This window comes from Hirundo rustica, chromosome 1 (assembly GCF_015227805.2).
Source record: "Hirundo rustica isolate bHirRus1 chromosome 1, bHirRus1.pri.v3, whole genome shotgun sequence".
In the NCBI taxonomy this organism is placed as follows: Eukaryota; Metazoa; Chordata; class Aves; order Passeriformes; family Hirundinidae; genus Hirundo; species Hirundo rustica.
The window spans coordinates 4,649,735-4,665,981 of NC_053450.1; the positions used below are offsets into that span (position 1 = coordinate 4,649,735).

The following is a 16,247-nucleotide window of genomic DNA, read 5'->3' on the forward strand; positions in this document are numbered from 1 at the left end:
TTTTGACAGTGAGTTGCTAATAGCAGGTATATGAATGCTGTTTCTTCATGCAGTTATACACCACCCTCCAGAGGCCATTCTACACTACATTTCTGTGGTTACAGATGAGAACATCATGTTGGCCTATGTCAGATATTGTACAAAGGTCAAGATACATCAGAAAAATGTTTTCTTCTTGTCTGCTTAGTTTTCATGTCTAGGGAGGGATCTGGATGGGTTTGATATGATTAGTTTTTGACAAATCCACATTGGCTATTTTGTATTCTCTCTCTGTCCTTGAACTCATACAAATTCACTGATATTTTGCTTCAGGACCTTTTCAGAGGCCAAATTTAGACCATGCTCTTTTTTTTCCCCTCTAAATTCTCTTCTGTCTCCATCAATACTAGATTCTGTGATTGTATTCTGAATCTCTGGAATTGCTGGGATCTCACTGTTACTTCCATTCCTGGAAGCATCCAAGACCAGAATGGATGTGTTGTTGAGCAACCTGGTTAAGGGGAAGGTGTCCCTGCCCATGGCAGGGGGCTGGAACAAGAAGATCTTTGGGGTCCCTTCCAACTCAATCCATTTTATGATTCCATGATAACCAGGATCCCACGGTGGCTCTGAGAAAGCACCACTCCATCTGTCACCAAATGCCGCTTTCTTTAAACTTCTCTCAACATCACCCAGATGTTCTTAGCCATCCTCAGTTATCACAGCATCTTGCTCCTTGCCTGATTTTGTTTACAGAACCATTGCACCTATACTATGATAATCATTTGTTCTCCCTATACTTAAGATAATCTCTTTAGAGCAGGGATTACCTTTTCTTCATTCACTATTTGTAAAAAACTTAGTGAATTTGGGTCCTGTCCATGACTGATCTCTTTCATGATATCACAGTATAAATTCAGATAGAAAAGAATTATAAATAGGGAACCACATGGTTATTTTCAGATTACAAACTGGGTCAACTGGGAGCTAAATTTGAGAGTACGTGATATGTTTAGGAGAAACCACATGACCCAGAGATCATAGTTACTCCAAAAAGAAGTACTGTAAAGCAGAAACTCAAAGACAATGTTCAAACAGAAATGAATCCAAATGTGCAATAGGGCACTCAGATGATTCTAGATCTGTTCGTCAGGTGCCATCTGTACCATTCAGATTAATACACTGCAGTTTTTGCATTTCCAGACTGCACCAGATCAATGAAGATGAAAATGAAAGTCAGATTTTATTTCTTTTTCTGCTTTCATTTGCTTTCTTTGTCCTGCTGCAGAGCAGCATGAAGGAAATATGTCCTAAATTCTGTGGCATCAGTTAACAACCAAAACCCAGAGAAGTCTTCATTGCTGCTTTAAGTAATGGTTTAAAAAACCTAAGAAATTATTTGATAATCAAACTAATCTCATTTTATCTCAGCAAACTACATCTACAATCAATCTCATGAGAAAACTCAGGCAGGGTCTGTCTTACAGCATTCAGATTTCACATACTTTATCTTGTTTTCAGGGCGAAGCGGGTTTTCCTGGTCCTAGGGGCTTACCTGGACTGAGAGGAGAAAAAGGAGACCGGGTGAGTGACTTTGAGCCACAAGTTGATCTTCTCTTGGCCATTTAGCTTCAGGAGGACTTGAGGGTCCTTAGATGAGGTTGTCCCTTGGTGTGATGGCTGTGATGAGCAGCTGATTGGCAACCAGCAAGGTTACCAAGTACCCAAAAAGGTATTCCCTGCCTGGTGACTGTTCCCAATTGACAGAGAGGTGCTAATGAACAGTGTCTGTTCCAAATGTGAAGAGTTGTGCCATGCTGCTTGTGAGGCAGTAGAAAAGGTTAGGACTCTAGAGGTTAGACTACACTTTAGAACTCCCTTTCAAAATTACTTGCCCGATTTAAGGATATTTAATATTCCTGATAACAACAAAAAATTACTAATCTACCTTGTCACTGAGCCTTGGAAAAGGCTGCAGAGGGCTGAATTATTTTCTTATGGCTTAACATCTACCCAAGTCCAGGTGTCTACTGCTTCCTCTGGGTAGCTGCAGAACTCTGGAGCCGTCTTCATACCAGGAAATATTTGGGTCAGGGGTCTGACAGTAAATTTAGCCACATAAGTGAGGTCTGTAATCCTGATAACTGATGACATGCTTGAATGTGATCAAGAAGGATCTAAAATCAACTGAGGTTTTTCCATGCAGTTTGCTCCATTATATGCCTTGTAGAGGACAGGATACAGAATATATTCATGGCAGGGATTTGAAATGGAATGGTCTTTAAGGTACCTTCCAACCCAAATCAGAAATAGTAATATGAATATTCACTCTGGGTCTTAACTTCTCTTTTGCTGCCTCTCTTTTCCAATTGGAAAAAAAAAAACAACTTCTGTTTTTTTATAACTGCATCAGGCAGTATGATCTTCTACAAGCAAGTTATTTTTAGGATTGGTGATTTCCTTTCTGTGAAGTCAATTCATATTCATTGGTTTTGAAAATACAGTGGATTTTTGAAACCATCTCCAAAATGTTACATTTTTAATTGCTTGCTCTACATCTTGGAAGACAGGTAAGATAACAGAAAGTGTAAAATATTTTAGTGAGGCTGATACATTCCAATCAAAATGTGCATATTTCTTGCTTTCCTTTCCCTGCTTTTAGGGAGAAAAAGGAAGAGATGGTCTCCCAGCAGTGAAAGGTGAAAGAGGAGAAAAGGTAAGTCATGAAATGACCAAGATCTTCCTTAGAAAAGAGAGAAAAACAGACAAAGTGACAGGGACAAGTGATAGAGGAGGCTATCTGAGGAAGACTAGAAAATTTGGAAGACTTGTAGCTCAACTTTGCAGAGAAGCAGCAGAAATAGCTGTGTGTGGAGTGGAGGCAATAATTTATTGAACAATGAAATCTGATGAAATTAAGGACAATTTCATTTATTCAAGCAAAACTTTTTTTTTCCTTTCCCCCCCCCTTTTTTTTTTTTTTTCGTTTGTTTGTTTGTTTTTGTTTTTGTTAAAATTTTCTTTTTTTTCAGTTTTATAATTGGCTGATATAAATGAGCCTGGAACTAAAATCTAAGAAGTTTTCTGTGCCTGTCTGTGGGGAACAGAACAATAACTTAAGGAACAGTCTGGGCTTCTACCATCACACCACCATTAATTTTAGTGAAAGTGAGAGAAGTAGACAAAAGTAATGTCCACCAAAATTTGCACTCAACCCTTGTAAACATGAAGGTGAAGAAGAAGCACTGACCTTGCAGATGCTTGTGGGTGTGTAGAGGAAAAACTGCCCTCAGTACAGAGGCAGTAGCATTCAGGATGTGGGTTCTACCATTAGTCCTCAGTGACTTTCACCACCTGAGGTGGGTATTCTTTCATGGATTGTTCCACTGGCATCAGTGAGGCACCTGAACCTCCTGTACCTGGGAGGTTAACAAGTGTTGTTGGTAGTTCTTGGCTTCCAAGTATCAGGTGAGAGATGTTTTTGGAGCACAGCCCACAGGAATATCAATGCCAGTGCTCAGGAGATCCTCCAGCAACAGCATAGTTTTAACTCAAAATTAGGGGAGAACTGGATTTAGCAACTTAAATATTTGATGAAAACCTTTTTTTTTTTTTTTTTTTTTTAATCAATGAAAGAAGTTCATCTAAAACATGTTTTTCATTCAAGACTTTCAGTCAACTTTAATTTTAAAAAAATTAAACTCCATATCCCAAACTGGATGGGACAACTTTAGAAATTCATCAGCCTGTGAAGTCAGGTCAATGATAAAATCACAGAAGGATGATGACAACAGAATGGGAATCCTGCATGCAACAAAGCAAGGCCAGCAAAAATTCTGTCCAGAAGTGTCACTGAGCTGGGGGGTTGGGTTACATCTCATCTGATAATGCTGCATTTTCTAAATTATAATGCTGAGTTTTATTTGGGAATCTTTTTATGTAGTTGGTTACATTTTTTTCCTCTCTCCAGGGTGACACAGGTTCCCCTGGACCCCCAGGCTTACCTGGAACAGTAAGTAAGATTGTGTTTGGTACTGTAACAATATTCAAGGCACTTCCTTCACATAAATTCCTCAGAAATAATTTTCAAGTTTCCTACTTCTCTGCAGAAACTTTAGGACCTATTTACTCTGAGATTATCTCCTTTTGTTTCAGATAAGCAATATCAAGGTGTATTTGGTCTTTATCTTTTTGGTGAGGTTGTACCTTCCTCTGACTCTTTGCAAAAAACAGACCAAGAATACATAAATTTATTGCTTTCAAAATGAAGATGCAAAGTTACTTTGGGGAGCCTGAGTATAATTACTGTGAAGTTCACTGGTGATTAAATCAACACCCACTGAATGTAGATACACAAACCTCTGAGTTCCCTCTTAGAAAACCTGAGTAAGCATCTTGGGATAAGCAGCATCATTGCAACTGGAGGACTTATGCCAGTCACAGGTCCTCCAAGACATGGCACACATCCTCTCATCAGCTCTGTTCACCACAGCTGGATGCAGCTGCCTCTTTCACAGATTATAGAGAAAATTTGAATCAAGGTTTGTGAAAATTGAGTGCCTAAAGACCTTGATGCAGCAATGGAGGTGTCGTAATTTTTTCCCTGTCATAAATTGGCCTTAGTCTGTGCCAGAGTACTTCATGGTGCTTTGTGCAGAAAGACTCCACATGTATCAGGCAAGAATGACCCAGTCACAACACCAAAGATGAATCGGTGTGGCAAAGGCAGAGAAGGCAGCTCACAAACAAAATACAACATGGAATGGACATGGAGATGTGTGCCACTGCTCAAACTTCCTGTGTTTGTAGGGACAAATAATTTCTATTTGTCATGGTTTAGGAATGGTATTCCCAGTTTAGCACTCTTGACCCTCCAAGATCCCATAAACCACCCTCTGGTCACTCACTTCCCTTTCTCCCCTCTTCCACCCACTTGTGGCCAGAGAGAACTAGAGGCACAAAGGGCGAAGATTGTGGGTTGGGATAAGGACAGTTTATGGAAACATTAATAAGATAAGAAAACAAACAATAACAGCAACAATATTAATAACAAAAGTGGACAAAGGAGGGAGTGTGGAGCTTGACCTGACTGCAGCTGTGCCCCCCAAAATGCTCCCTTCAGTCAGGACTGCTCCATCAGAAAGGGACATCCTTCCCTTCTCCAAAGTGAGAGAAAGAACCCCTTTCTTCTACCTCTGGCAGTGGAATAAGGTGGTATTGAATAACATAATGTCTTGGCCATGCTCCCTCCCACTGATCTAGGCTGGAACCAGGACACTGTTTCAGCTGCTAAAAGTAGGCAATGCTTTTCACATGTCTTCATGTCATCAAGGTTTATTTTTTCCTTCAAAAATTTATCAGCTTTGAGAAAAGATACTGTCTCTTACTAGAAAACTTTATAATTTCTTTTTGTGGCTGCTCCTTCAGAATGACTGTGTGTTCCCATTGAGATGTCACGTACATGGTGCAAAACAGAGGGAGAACACCCCAAGCTCAATCATGGTATCAGGAAATTTAACAATACAGAAGATGGCCCCAAGTAGAAAAGTGAGCTGGAGATTGCTAGCAGTAAAATTGCTATAAAGTTTAAAGATTGATTGTTTTTTCATCATGGTAGGACACACAGGATAGTCTTGAGTTTATGTTCATATTTCAAATATTCTGGGAGATGTAAGGTATTTGTGGGCTTCTTTCCAAACATCCAGATGTTACAATGAGTTGCTCTTTTCTAAACCTACTTCTGGATGTATGGAATGTGCAATCTGTAATGACAGGAATATATATAAGCTATTGCATTTTAAGGAAAAAAGGTTATCCTGTTTTTAACACTCTGGTTTCTGTTTCAGACGGCCTTCTTCACCCCACACCCCAGGATTCCTGTAAGTAACATCTCTGATAAATGTGGCCTCTGGCTTCTCCCCTCTTGTGTCTGATGGACACACAGCCCTTAGTGTTTTCTGTATTATTTAAATGCTTTCAGTAAAGGACCCAGATTGAGTCTGGTTCTGGGCATCCTCATCACTGTAACCAGCTATGATGAGAAGTCCAAGTGCTGGTAAGGTCAGATGTCAAAGCCAGCTGTAGCTGGGACAGAGCTGTGTGCTATCCCAGCCTCTTAAATCGAGTTTAAAATGAAGATTTAATTCCCATTTGCAGCACCTAGTGGAAAATAAATGACATAGCATGATCTGTGAATAAGTTTGTTGCTGATCAGGAGGTTTCAAGGATGGCAGAGGTAGACTGTAAGAATGCCATTAGAAAGAGAACATATATGTCAGGTTCTTCAGAGGTTGAAGAAGGAAATAAGGATGTGAAGTAGTACTGGAAAAAGAGACAAAATTTCTTTGGCTTGCTTTTCCCCTTTGCTCAAATGTTATCTTATACATACATACATACATACATACATACACACACACACACACATACACACACACTCTAAGGAAACACGAAGAACAATAACATCTTATTTGGTCTTTGTAGTGCTACAGTCACAGAAGGACTTTTTTCTTTTTCTTTGAGTACATTGCTCTTGTAAATGAGCTGCAAGACAGTAAGAAATAAAAGGCTACTAGTGTGCCAGCTGTTTCATTTGCTGGGAATTTTCCATGTGCAAGACAACTGTGGTGACACCTGCCACGGCACAGTTCTGCACACAGCACTGCGAGGGAGAAGGGAAGGTAAGAATAGTTTCCTTGGACGTACAGGTGTACAAGTTGAAGCGTCAGAAGGAGGCAGTGAGCCTTAGGAGAGTGTCATGGGCAATGCTACGGATGTGGCAGGACCATCAGGGTGCTGACAGTTGTCATGTGCTCTTCAAAAACCAATCCTTGCCATTACTTCCCATTGAGTGTGTGTTGTATTGTACCAGGGAGATATTCCATATATATTTAGGCTAGTCAGTTAGGATCATCAAATATTCTTGGAGATGGGAGGAGAGAACCACAGTGGTGGTCGGGTATAATGGATGGGAAGAGGCAAAAGCACTAAAAGAGGTGGCTCCTCACTTGTCTCCCACTGTGGCTGGGCCCAGCTGAACCCCCGCTGCACTTGCTTTCCTTTAAGTAGCACTGGAATTACTGAGGCACGATTGAGACTATGAGAGAACCCTGCTGAGAGCACGTCATGGGAGCTTTAAGTCCTCCTCTGGGGCAGGCTGGTGGCAGCTGTCAGCTGTCACTGTGTCGCTTCTGTGCACTCAGGAGTAGGTAAGAAGTGGGTGGCAATGGATAAAGTGCAGCTGCCAGTGGGCAGCACTAGAAGGCAGTGTTAACAGCCTTGAAAGAGCACTAGATTTGGCAAACTTGAAAAGACTCACAGGCAGATTTGCTGGTGGGTTGTGTTAACAAAAGCCAGTTGTGTCATGGGCTGTAGCAATGACCAGCAGGTCGAGGGAGGTGATTTCACCCCTCTGCTATGGTGAGAGCCCTCCTGGAGTTCTGCATCCAGCTCTGGAGCCCCCAGAACAAGGATATCTTGGATCTCATGGAACAAGTCCAGAGGAGTCCACAAAGATGATCAGAGGCTTTAAATTGTCAGAGGGCAGATTTAGATTAGGTATTTGGAAATACACAGTTCTTTACTGTGAGACTGCTGAGACATTAGCACGGGTTGTCCAGAGAAGCTGCCTGGAAATATTTTACCAGGTTAGATGGGGCTTGGAGAAACCTGGTCTGGTGGGTGGCATCCTTTCCAATGGTAGAGGGGTTGGAATTAGATGATTTTAAGGTCTCTTCCTCCCCAAACCATTGTATGAATCTACAAAGAAATCTTTCCTCTGCCCATGTCTCTCTTATATTTTGCATTACTGTGCAAATCAAGTATCAAGGAAAAAGTGGAAGAAATGAAAATCTTAAAAACTTTCCACCTTTACTTATTGTGTTACTTCTTCCCTTTGCAGTTTCGTTTTCCCTGGTAATACACATCCTTACTCCCACTCAGCAGCACCACCCCTGCCTACAAATGTACTGACCTATGTCTATGCTTTGTTGTTCTGCTCTCTCAGATGAGTTTCAGAATTTGAAACGTCATTACACAAAACAACTTCCAGGCACAAACGTACAAGTTTGCAGCTTTAGAACCTTTGCTTGAGCTGCTTTAGGTGATCCTGATGTCTTTCTGAAGGACACTAGATGGCATCAGGGACTGCCTGGTTAAAAGTCAGTCTAATGGGATGCTACTTGGAGATTAAAATTCCTCCCATTATTTATCACAGATGATAATATTTATTCATAATGCATAATAAATACAAGCGTAAGTAATATTTATGCAGCTACACTTATTTTGTCTGTTAGAGAATCATTTGAAAATGGACTGTGAATTCCCAGGTGTTGCAGAAACGATTGGCAAATAGCGGACGTAAATAAAATTCAAGCTGATTTGTCTGGCTCTGCATTTTGGCTGATCACTATTCCTTGCTTGTGTGTATAGCTTAAATCACTGATGTTCTTACTCTTCCTTGATTGCATAATTGAAACACTTGGTATGTTAAATAATGAATAAGTAATGACTGCTGTTGCCTGAATGTGTTTGTTCGTAACAATATAGAAATTTGAGTGTTCGTGTAGTGCCTGGTTTATTCCAGTTAGTTCTATAATTCAGTGCTTTCCTTTTCAATTTATAAAAAGCAGAAATATGGATTTATTGATTATTGCTCTAGACTATAGGACAAAGCTGATGAACTTCTGTCTGAATGCATATTCAATTTACTGTTAGGAGGAAGAACAGGAATAAATTAATCTTATTAGGCAGTGATGGTGGTGCATGAAAAAATATACTGACATTGCAGGAGGGAGAGGAAGCTGCATGAATGTATGGAGATGTTAATAGAACTAGAGATCAGGAATAGCTGTGTAGTGCACAACTCTGGGAATGCTCCAGATGATCACCGACCACTTCTCTTTTATAGGTGGAATAGGGAACTTTCTTTATCTGGGATCATTGTAGGATGACATTAGGGCTGTGGTCATACAGAGAGGTAGTGCAGTGGCACTGGTGCTTTTGCTCATATCATGTGGCCTTTTAAAATATTAGAGATTAATTTTGGGTATATTCTTAGCTACTCCTCTGCATGAGAGCAAAATGTTCTCCTTCTAAACTGAATGTTTTTTCAGTTAGTATCAGAACAGACCAAGAAGTCTAGACAATGATCTCCATGTCTTAGTGTGGCATTCAGTTTTGACTCATTGACCTCAAAGTCCTTTGAAGATGCTACTTTGCATCAGAAATGGGAAAATGATTGAAAGAGCCCACTTAGTAAACAGACTAGTGTGCATTCCAGCCCTGGAAATAGCTTTTGTTTCTCTCTTTGTCTTATTGTTTTATATCAGGGTGAACCTGGACCAAAGGGGGACAAAGGAGATCGAGGAATGAATGGAGAACCTGTAAGTACAGCCAAGTGTTTCTTCAATTGACTCTGAACTTTAGCAAGGAGAGGACATGAGAGTGGTCAGTTTTGGAGGGAGAGGGTGGGACATGCTCCTTCCATAGCTGGGATGCTTCTCTCATCAGAAATAGCCACAGTGGTGCTTGTCTTTGTGCTGCCTATAGAGGAAGCTACATGACTATTGGAGTTTAAGCACCTCATCTGTAGTTCTGGGCCTTAGTAGCTGAAAAGAGATTTGCTAGACAGAGCTTGGCTGGCAGTAATTTATGTGCAGGATTTATTAAGGGATTTTGAAGTGATGTGGCCCAGCTAAATAGTGCATTTGGGTACTGCATTTGTATTCTGAACTCTCTTGCTCTCGATGGAGCTGCCAGGAGAGACAGAGCCCTGTGCAGTGACAGCCTCTGTAAAAATCACACTTCTTTCTCTCAGTGGCAGGAGCTCCTTTACCTCTCCCTCTGTTTTGCAGGGATTACCTGGGGTCCCAGGTGAGCAAGGTGTGCCAGGACCTGCAGGAGTACAGGTAAGAGGCACTTGGAAGAAAATCTTTGACATGACTAGAGTGGAGTGCCCTCAAGGTCTATATCACTGTAAATAATTCTTCCTGTATGCACCAGCAGCCCATTCTTTTTTACTCACTGTCATACGTTCAGGGAATTTTGTAGAGGTATTTACTTCTGTGGGACTGCAGGACAACAGGAGGAAAATCAGCTCAGAAGTAGAGTGTCTTTGTAGCATGGTTAGTATTGTCTGAAAGACTTCTTCCAGCTTCACGGCCCTTCAAGAGGGCATCTTGTACTGCTGCTACCAAACCACAGGTCTTGCAGATAAGTTACTGCAGTAAATTTTCAAAACATTGCAGAGCAGTCAGATTCAACCCCAGCTCCTCTGACCTGGAATGAGTGATATGAAATGGTTCTATGGTCTCAACCATCTTCAGAAAATTTATTGGGCCACACAAAACCATTTCCAATCAACACTGAGTTGTTTCCATTCAACATGGTTAGGTGTTCACTCTGCCATCATATGTGCTGTGCCCATCCTATATAATCAGCAATACTTGGGCATCAACACCTTTAACAGGTTAACAGCATTCAAAAAAACCCCTCCAAACGAAACCAACCCAAAATAAAAAAAAAACAAAAAAAGCAAACTAAACAAAACCAAACACCACCCCCGCGCCCCCCCCCCCCACCCCCAACCTTGAAAAAGCATATTAATGCCATGTAATTTTTAACTACTATCTGCTAAATGGGGGACAGTTCAGTGAATAGACTTTGTCGTGCAAAAAATCTTCAGAAAGGGCTCTGTGATATGTATGATTAGGACAAACCCTCTGCATGGGGATCTATTTTTACCATTTCTTGATAACTGGTGTTTATATTTCAGAACTGTAGACAAGTTTTCTCTGAAGGGAGACCACCAAAGTTCAGCTGTAATTTAAGTAGTTGGTAGTCCTGAGGATAGGAAGGAGTTTCACCCAGATGAATACCTGCAGGTTTCAGTATCCTGTACTGAGAAACAGTATCTGAGCTGATCAGTCATTAGTAACTTGCTGATCAGTCATTAGTAACTTTTCTTAAGTCTCAGGGTTTTATTTTTATAGTTATTTTCTTTTTGTGATTTTCTTGTTGCATAGAGAACTGGGAGCTGTTTCCTCAGCCATTAACTCCTCTGTGAATTGGTGAACAAAAAAACATTGCCTAGTACACATTTCAGGTATCTTGAAGCCTTTTTGTCTGGCAGGAGGTTTCCTTCCATGTCTAATCAGCTGGTATCTCTCCTTTCTGCACAGGGTGCAAAGGGGGAGAAAGGAGCCCGAGGAGAGGCTGGAGCCCCTGGAGAGACCGTGAGTAACTGCTTCCCTTGCAGCATTTTCCCCCTGACAGTAACACACTTGAAAGGACACTGACATCAACATCTTGTGGATTTGCAGTCCAAGATGCTTGGGCACAGGGCACATCCTAATCCACAGCTGGGAGAGGCTGTTTGTGGGCAAACAGGACTGTCTGCACCAAAGAGATCAATGCCCCTTTCAGCCCAGCTCAAGACTGTGCATCTTCTCCTGCTCAAATCTCTCCCTGCCTAACAAAGCACCCTTTTCTGAGTGAGTGTGACTGCACTGCAATGTCAGCCCAGCTCAGGCAGCCAGCTGGAGCAGGGAGCTCACTGCTCAGCAGCAGCAGGAATTGGGTTTTGATCATGGCTGCTTTTAGGCTTCACTGTCAATTCTGTTGTTGTTGGTTTTTTTTAATACTGTCTCATCCAGAAGACTCATCCCACACCCCTTTTTGAGGCATTTGTTGTAGGTAGTGCTGCTCTTGTCTGCCTGTGTGCTTAGGACCAGTCCAGTTTTATTAAAAGAGAGAGCATATAAGATTTTTGCAGCTGAATAAAAGGCCACAGACTTTTCTTCATAAGCAAAGGAGGAAGAAACACTGAAGAACTGTTCGAAATAATGATTGAAGGAGGGGATAAAGATTAGGAGAAGGAAGGAATAAGAAATCCAAATGATGCATCCTAGAGCACTGAAATTTCTTCTTCCACCTTTGTGTTCATGGTTTTCCTTTTAGGGTTTGTGCTTAGACATTGTCCCTAAAGAGTGCTTTCAACCTAAACCCTGAACTGCCTATTTTCAGATGTCTTTCATTCTCGGTTGAAGTACCCCTTCGTATGTTGGAGGGGAAGAAAAAAAAAGGAAAAAAAAATGAAATTAAGGCAAAAACCATACGGTTTCCATGAAAACCCATTCCTTGGTTTTATTTCTTTGTATAACCTGGTGGCTCAGAGGATGTTAATGATATGGAAATACAGGTATTTGCAGGCACCTTCTCTTTTCTTGCCATCCTTTCACAGACTGCTGCTGCTCCAAGTGTTTCTATTGGCTCATAGACTAGTGGCTGTAAATAACACAGAAATGAGGAAGCCTTAAAATATCTGCTATGAGCAAAAGCTGAGAGGATTGGGATTGTTCAGCCTGGAGAAGAGAAGGCCCCAGGGAGATCTTAGAGCCCCTTTTGGTGCCTAAAGAGAAAATACGAGAGAGCTAGGGAGGGACTTTCTACAAGGGCATGGAGTGATAGGACAAGGTGAAATGGCTTCAAACTGAGAGTAGGTTTAAATTAGTATTAGGAAGAAATTATTTCCTGTGAAGGGGGTGAAGCACTGGCACAGGTTGCCCAGAACAAGCTGGTCTAGTGGAAGGTGTCCCTGTTTCTGACAGAGGGTTTGGAACCAGATGATGTTTAAGGTCCCTTCCAACCCAAATCTATGATTCTATGAAACCTCTAAATATAACCTGATAACCCCAAACATACATCTCTATGAGGACATAAATCCCCAAATACATGTCCTCTAACCTCTCCCATGAAATTTTGGAGACACACATGGGCTCTTTCTGGATGGTTTAGGCTATTTCACCTGTTTAGTGGAAAAGAATGTTTTCAGGTTTTGTTCCCCACAGCAATGAAAGGTAGAATTGTCACCAAAGCATATTTTTGACCTACATTTATTTTATGCTAAATCAACATTCTTTTCTCTGTTCTTCTGCTGTTTCTGGCCCAGACTTTTCTTCCTGTATCCGAACTAGATTTAGGATCTCTTTTGATACAAGGTAGCTTTAAGCTCCCAAAGAGAACCTTCATTCGTTTTATATTGTTTCATTATTCTTTACTCTTAAAAGTTTCAAATGAACGTGCTGTTTTTGCCTTGATGTACAACACCTTGTCTGACATGAAATCCAATCTCACTTGGAACATCTCGTTCCTATGGTGATACAAGTTGTGATTTGTATATGCACACACACACACTTAATTTTTCTTAAAACAGGGTTTGAGTGGACCAGCAGGGCCCCCAGGTCCACGAGGCTTGCCAGGAAATGTGGTAAGTATTCACCAGTGTATTTGTTTTCCCATTTGTGACCTGATTCCTTTATTTAATGTGTTTAGTTTTCCCTTCCGCAGGGATTACTATGAAGTTCAAAAGGCTGTGTTTCATTAAACTTGTTTCTTATGGCTGAATTGAAAGATCTGGAGGCACCTGGGAATAGTGAATCCATGAACTATCTTCTCATATTCATGTTGTCAAGGGAAGGAACAGAGCTGCTTCGTTCCTCACCAAATTGTCAAAAGCAAGTTTTGCTGCCAATTCTTCAAGAGAAAAAATTCAATGTTTATTATGTCTTTGGTTTTGTTTTCTTTGCCTTTTTTTTCATTTGTCCTCTCCTTTTGTGAGCAAGACTTCTTGATACAAAAATAGCATGGTAAACTCCCACTTTTGTTATGAAAGCATGTAGGCATTTGAGCCTAAGACCCTTACAATACAGTGTCCCCCTTCCCTGGGGGTTCATCACCAGTATTAATTTGTGCATGATAAAACTTTTCATATTTGCTGAAAAAATCTATAGATTAATTCTGCCCCAGTAGGGTAATTTTCTCTCTAGTTCCTAGGGTTTCATAGGAGCTTAGATTGGAGTAGGTGAAAAAGAGCATTTAGACCTCAGGATATGATGTATTCATGCACAGGGGTTTAGGACACAGCACTGTTAGAACCAGAACCAGAATTTATTACCCAGGCAGTCCAAGAAAATGTAAATTGCCCTTCTACTGATTGTTAAGATGCATTTGATTTAATTGTATTAATGTAGTGATTTAATTTCAAACTGAAAGGTGATACTGAAAATTAAGAACTTCTCAATTTCATATTCCATTAAGCAAACTTCTATACCAGTAATGCCAATATATTACCTATAAAAGCCAATATAGTTAGAAATAATTTTTACTGGTGCAGAAAGGGAAATAATTATCGCATCCATTCTGAGGTCAATCCAATCTTAATGGTGCCAAGACATGATTTCACATCTTAAAATGGAGTACCATTCTAAAATATGTTTCGGTGGGTTAGGAAGTTACAGTATTTAATTTAGAGCTCTAAATCATCTATATTTTGACACAGAATCCTTTGAGACCTGCCAAGTTGTTAAAAGGATTGAAAACTGAAATAGAGGAAGAAATGAACACAGCTACATTTCCCAGTGTTGGGAGGCTTTTGGCTTCTCTGATATAGAGGTGGTGATTGGGGGGTGTTGGTAGCATATTAGGAACTGCTGAGAATTTCACATAATGAAAGAAATAGTTACTGGTAGAATGCACAAATCTGTACTAGCTTAGTTTCTGCTTTTTCTGTTCAGGTATTTTTTCTATTGATAAAGAAATTCCTCCTTTAAGGACCTGTTACACAGCTCTTCTGTAGTGTTCTCTGGGTTACAGGTTTTCTGTACTGGGAAATGTAGAGCTGATACTGATCCTTGAGATAAACTGTGATGAAGCCACAGGTCTGCCCCTTTGTTTAAAATCCAATACTGCCTACAAAAAAACTTCCAAGCTTTTAAGTTCTTTTCTCTCCAGGGTGTGCCTGGAGGCCCTGGACTACCAGGAAAGTCAGGAGAAAAGGGGGAAAAGGTGAGTTGGTTCTTTGATGGGCTTTTTTTTTTTTTTTTTTTTTTTTTTTTTTTCCCTTGAGCATTTTAAGTAATAGGGACAGATGCAGTCTGAATTGGAAATTATTTCCTAGGTTCATGGATACTTAAGACACATGGGTTCATGAATTCATCTTGTCTGAACTCTCTATTATATGTGCTGTAAGGTTTTCACCCAGTTGTAACTTTCTAATTTACCTAATAAACCACTGAGATATGACTGGATATAATAAAGTCACTGCTACACAGTTATGGCCTTCTGCTGTCCTCATAACCTCACAAGAGTGGGCATTTGGTGATTTAAGAAACTCCTATTCATCACTGTAAATCCAAAGCTGGAAGAAAAACTGGCTTTCTGTTCCATTTTTTGAGCTTTCTGAAGTCAGGGGGTTGTGTTTGGTCATGCACCCCAGAGTGCCCAGCATTCTGGAGTCCTGATCTTTGCTTTCTGGGGTAGGAATGATTAATCAGAAACATGATCCCCTGTATCTATGTATTTGGGGCTTAAAAGGGAATGCATCCCAGCTCCTTCAGTAAGATCTTGCGAATTCCTGAGCTCTACCCCAGGGTCATGTGAGGACCAAGGGCTCTCTCATTCAGCGTTGCAGAAAGAGTGATGCATTTCACTCCCAAGAAAGAAGCAACAGTATACTTTATTGATACAAGACACCAAGTTAACAAAGTTTGATGGTAAATGCCACACTGGTTTAACAAGATTCGATGCAAGGTACACTTGATTATTTACTGCATTGAGGAGAGGGAAAGACAAAACTGTCAGGGAGATGCTTCTGTTGAGTCATAAGGCTCAGAAAGAATACCTTTGTGTTCTAAACTCCTTCTCAGAGAGGAATTTAGGCATGGCTGCATCCAGAGTTAGTCCCAAACTTGATCGATATTTTGTCTAAAGCACTGTATGTGTGCAACCAGTCCTTTATATTGCTTAGCTAAGGCTTCAGAGTTTCAAGTGCACTTATTCCCATTTTGTTTGCTGAGTATCTGATGTGATAAGGTGACAATTTGAGGGTTAACCTTGAGAGTCATCCATGCTCAAGGGAAGATCTGGGCATGCAGCCCACTGCAGGCTCTGGGCTGTCCACTGTTCTTGGGGTAAGATGGTTGACTCATATTTTCATGCTGGCTATAAATGTTAGTCCCAAAGTTGTGAAGACATTGACCAGCACTGTGGTTAGTTAGCACATTGCCCAAGCCAGCCCTCGCCTGTAGGGTTGTTATCTGCCTTCCCTGAACCCGCTGTGAGTCAGATGCAGCCATCACAACCAGATGCATCAACTACTACTGCTGCTGCTGGGTGTCACTTGGGCAGGGTTATTGGAAGCAAAGATCAGGTTAGGATCAGGGCACATTCCAATATTTCTCAGTGTTACAGCAGGGAAAACCAATTTTGATGAG

At 40.9% G+C, this 16,247-nt stretch overlaps 1 protein-coding gene across 1 annotated transcript in view; it reads left to right on the forward strand.

The window, feature by feature from the left end:
• COL22A1 (collagen type XXII alpha 1 chain) overlaps positions 1-16,247 on the forward strand; it is a 239,922-nt gene that overhangs the window by 174,772 nt on the left and 48,903 nt on the right. The window contains exons 30-38 of the mRNA XM_040065878.2: positions 1,501-1,563; positions 2,642-2,695; positions 3,950-3,991; positions 5,826-5,858; positions 9,306-9,359; positions 9,831-9,884; positions 11,157-11,210; positions 13,190-13,243; positions 14,767-14,820. Of these exons, the coding sequence (XP_039921812.1) occupies positions 1,501-1,563; positions 2,642-2,695; positions 3,950-3,991; positions 5,826-5,858; positions 9,306-9,359; positions 9,831-9,884; positions 11,157-11,210; positions 13,190-13,243; positions 14,767-14,820 (462 nt within the window). The remainder of the gene's footprint in view (positions 1-1,500; positions 1,564-2,641; positions 2,696-3,949; positions 3,992-5,825; positions 5,859-9,305; positions 9,360-9,830; positions 9,885-11,156; positions 11,211-13,189; positions 13,244-14,766; positions 14,821-16,247) is intronic.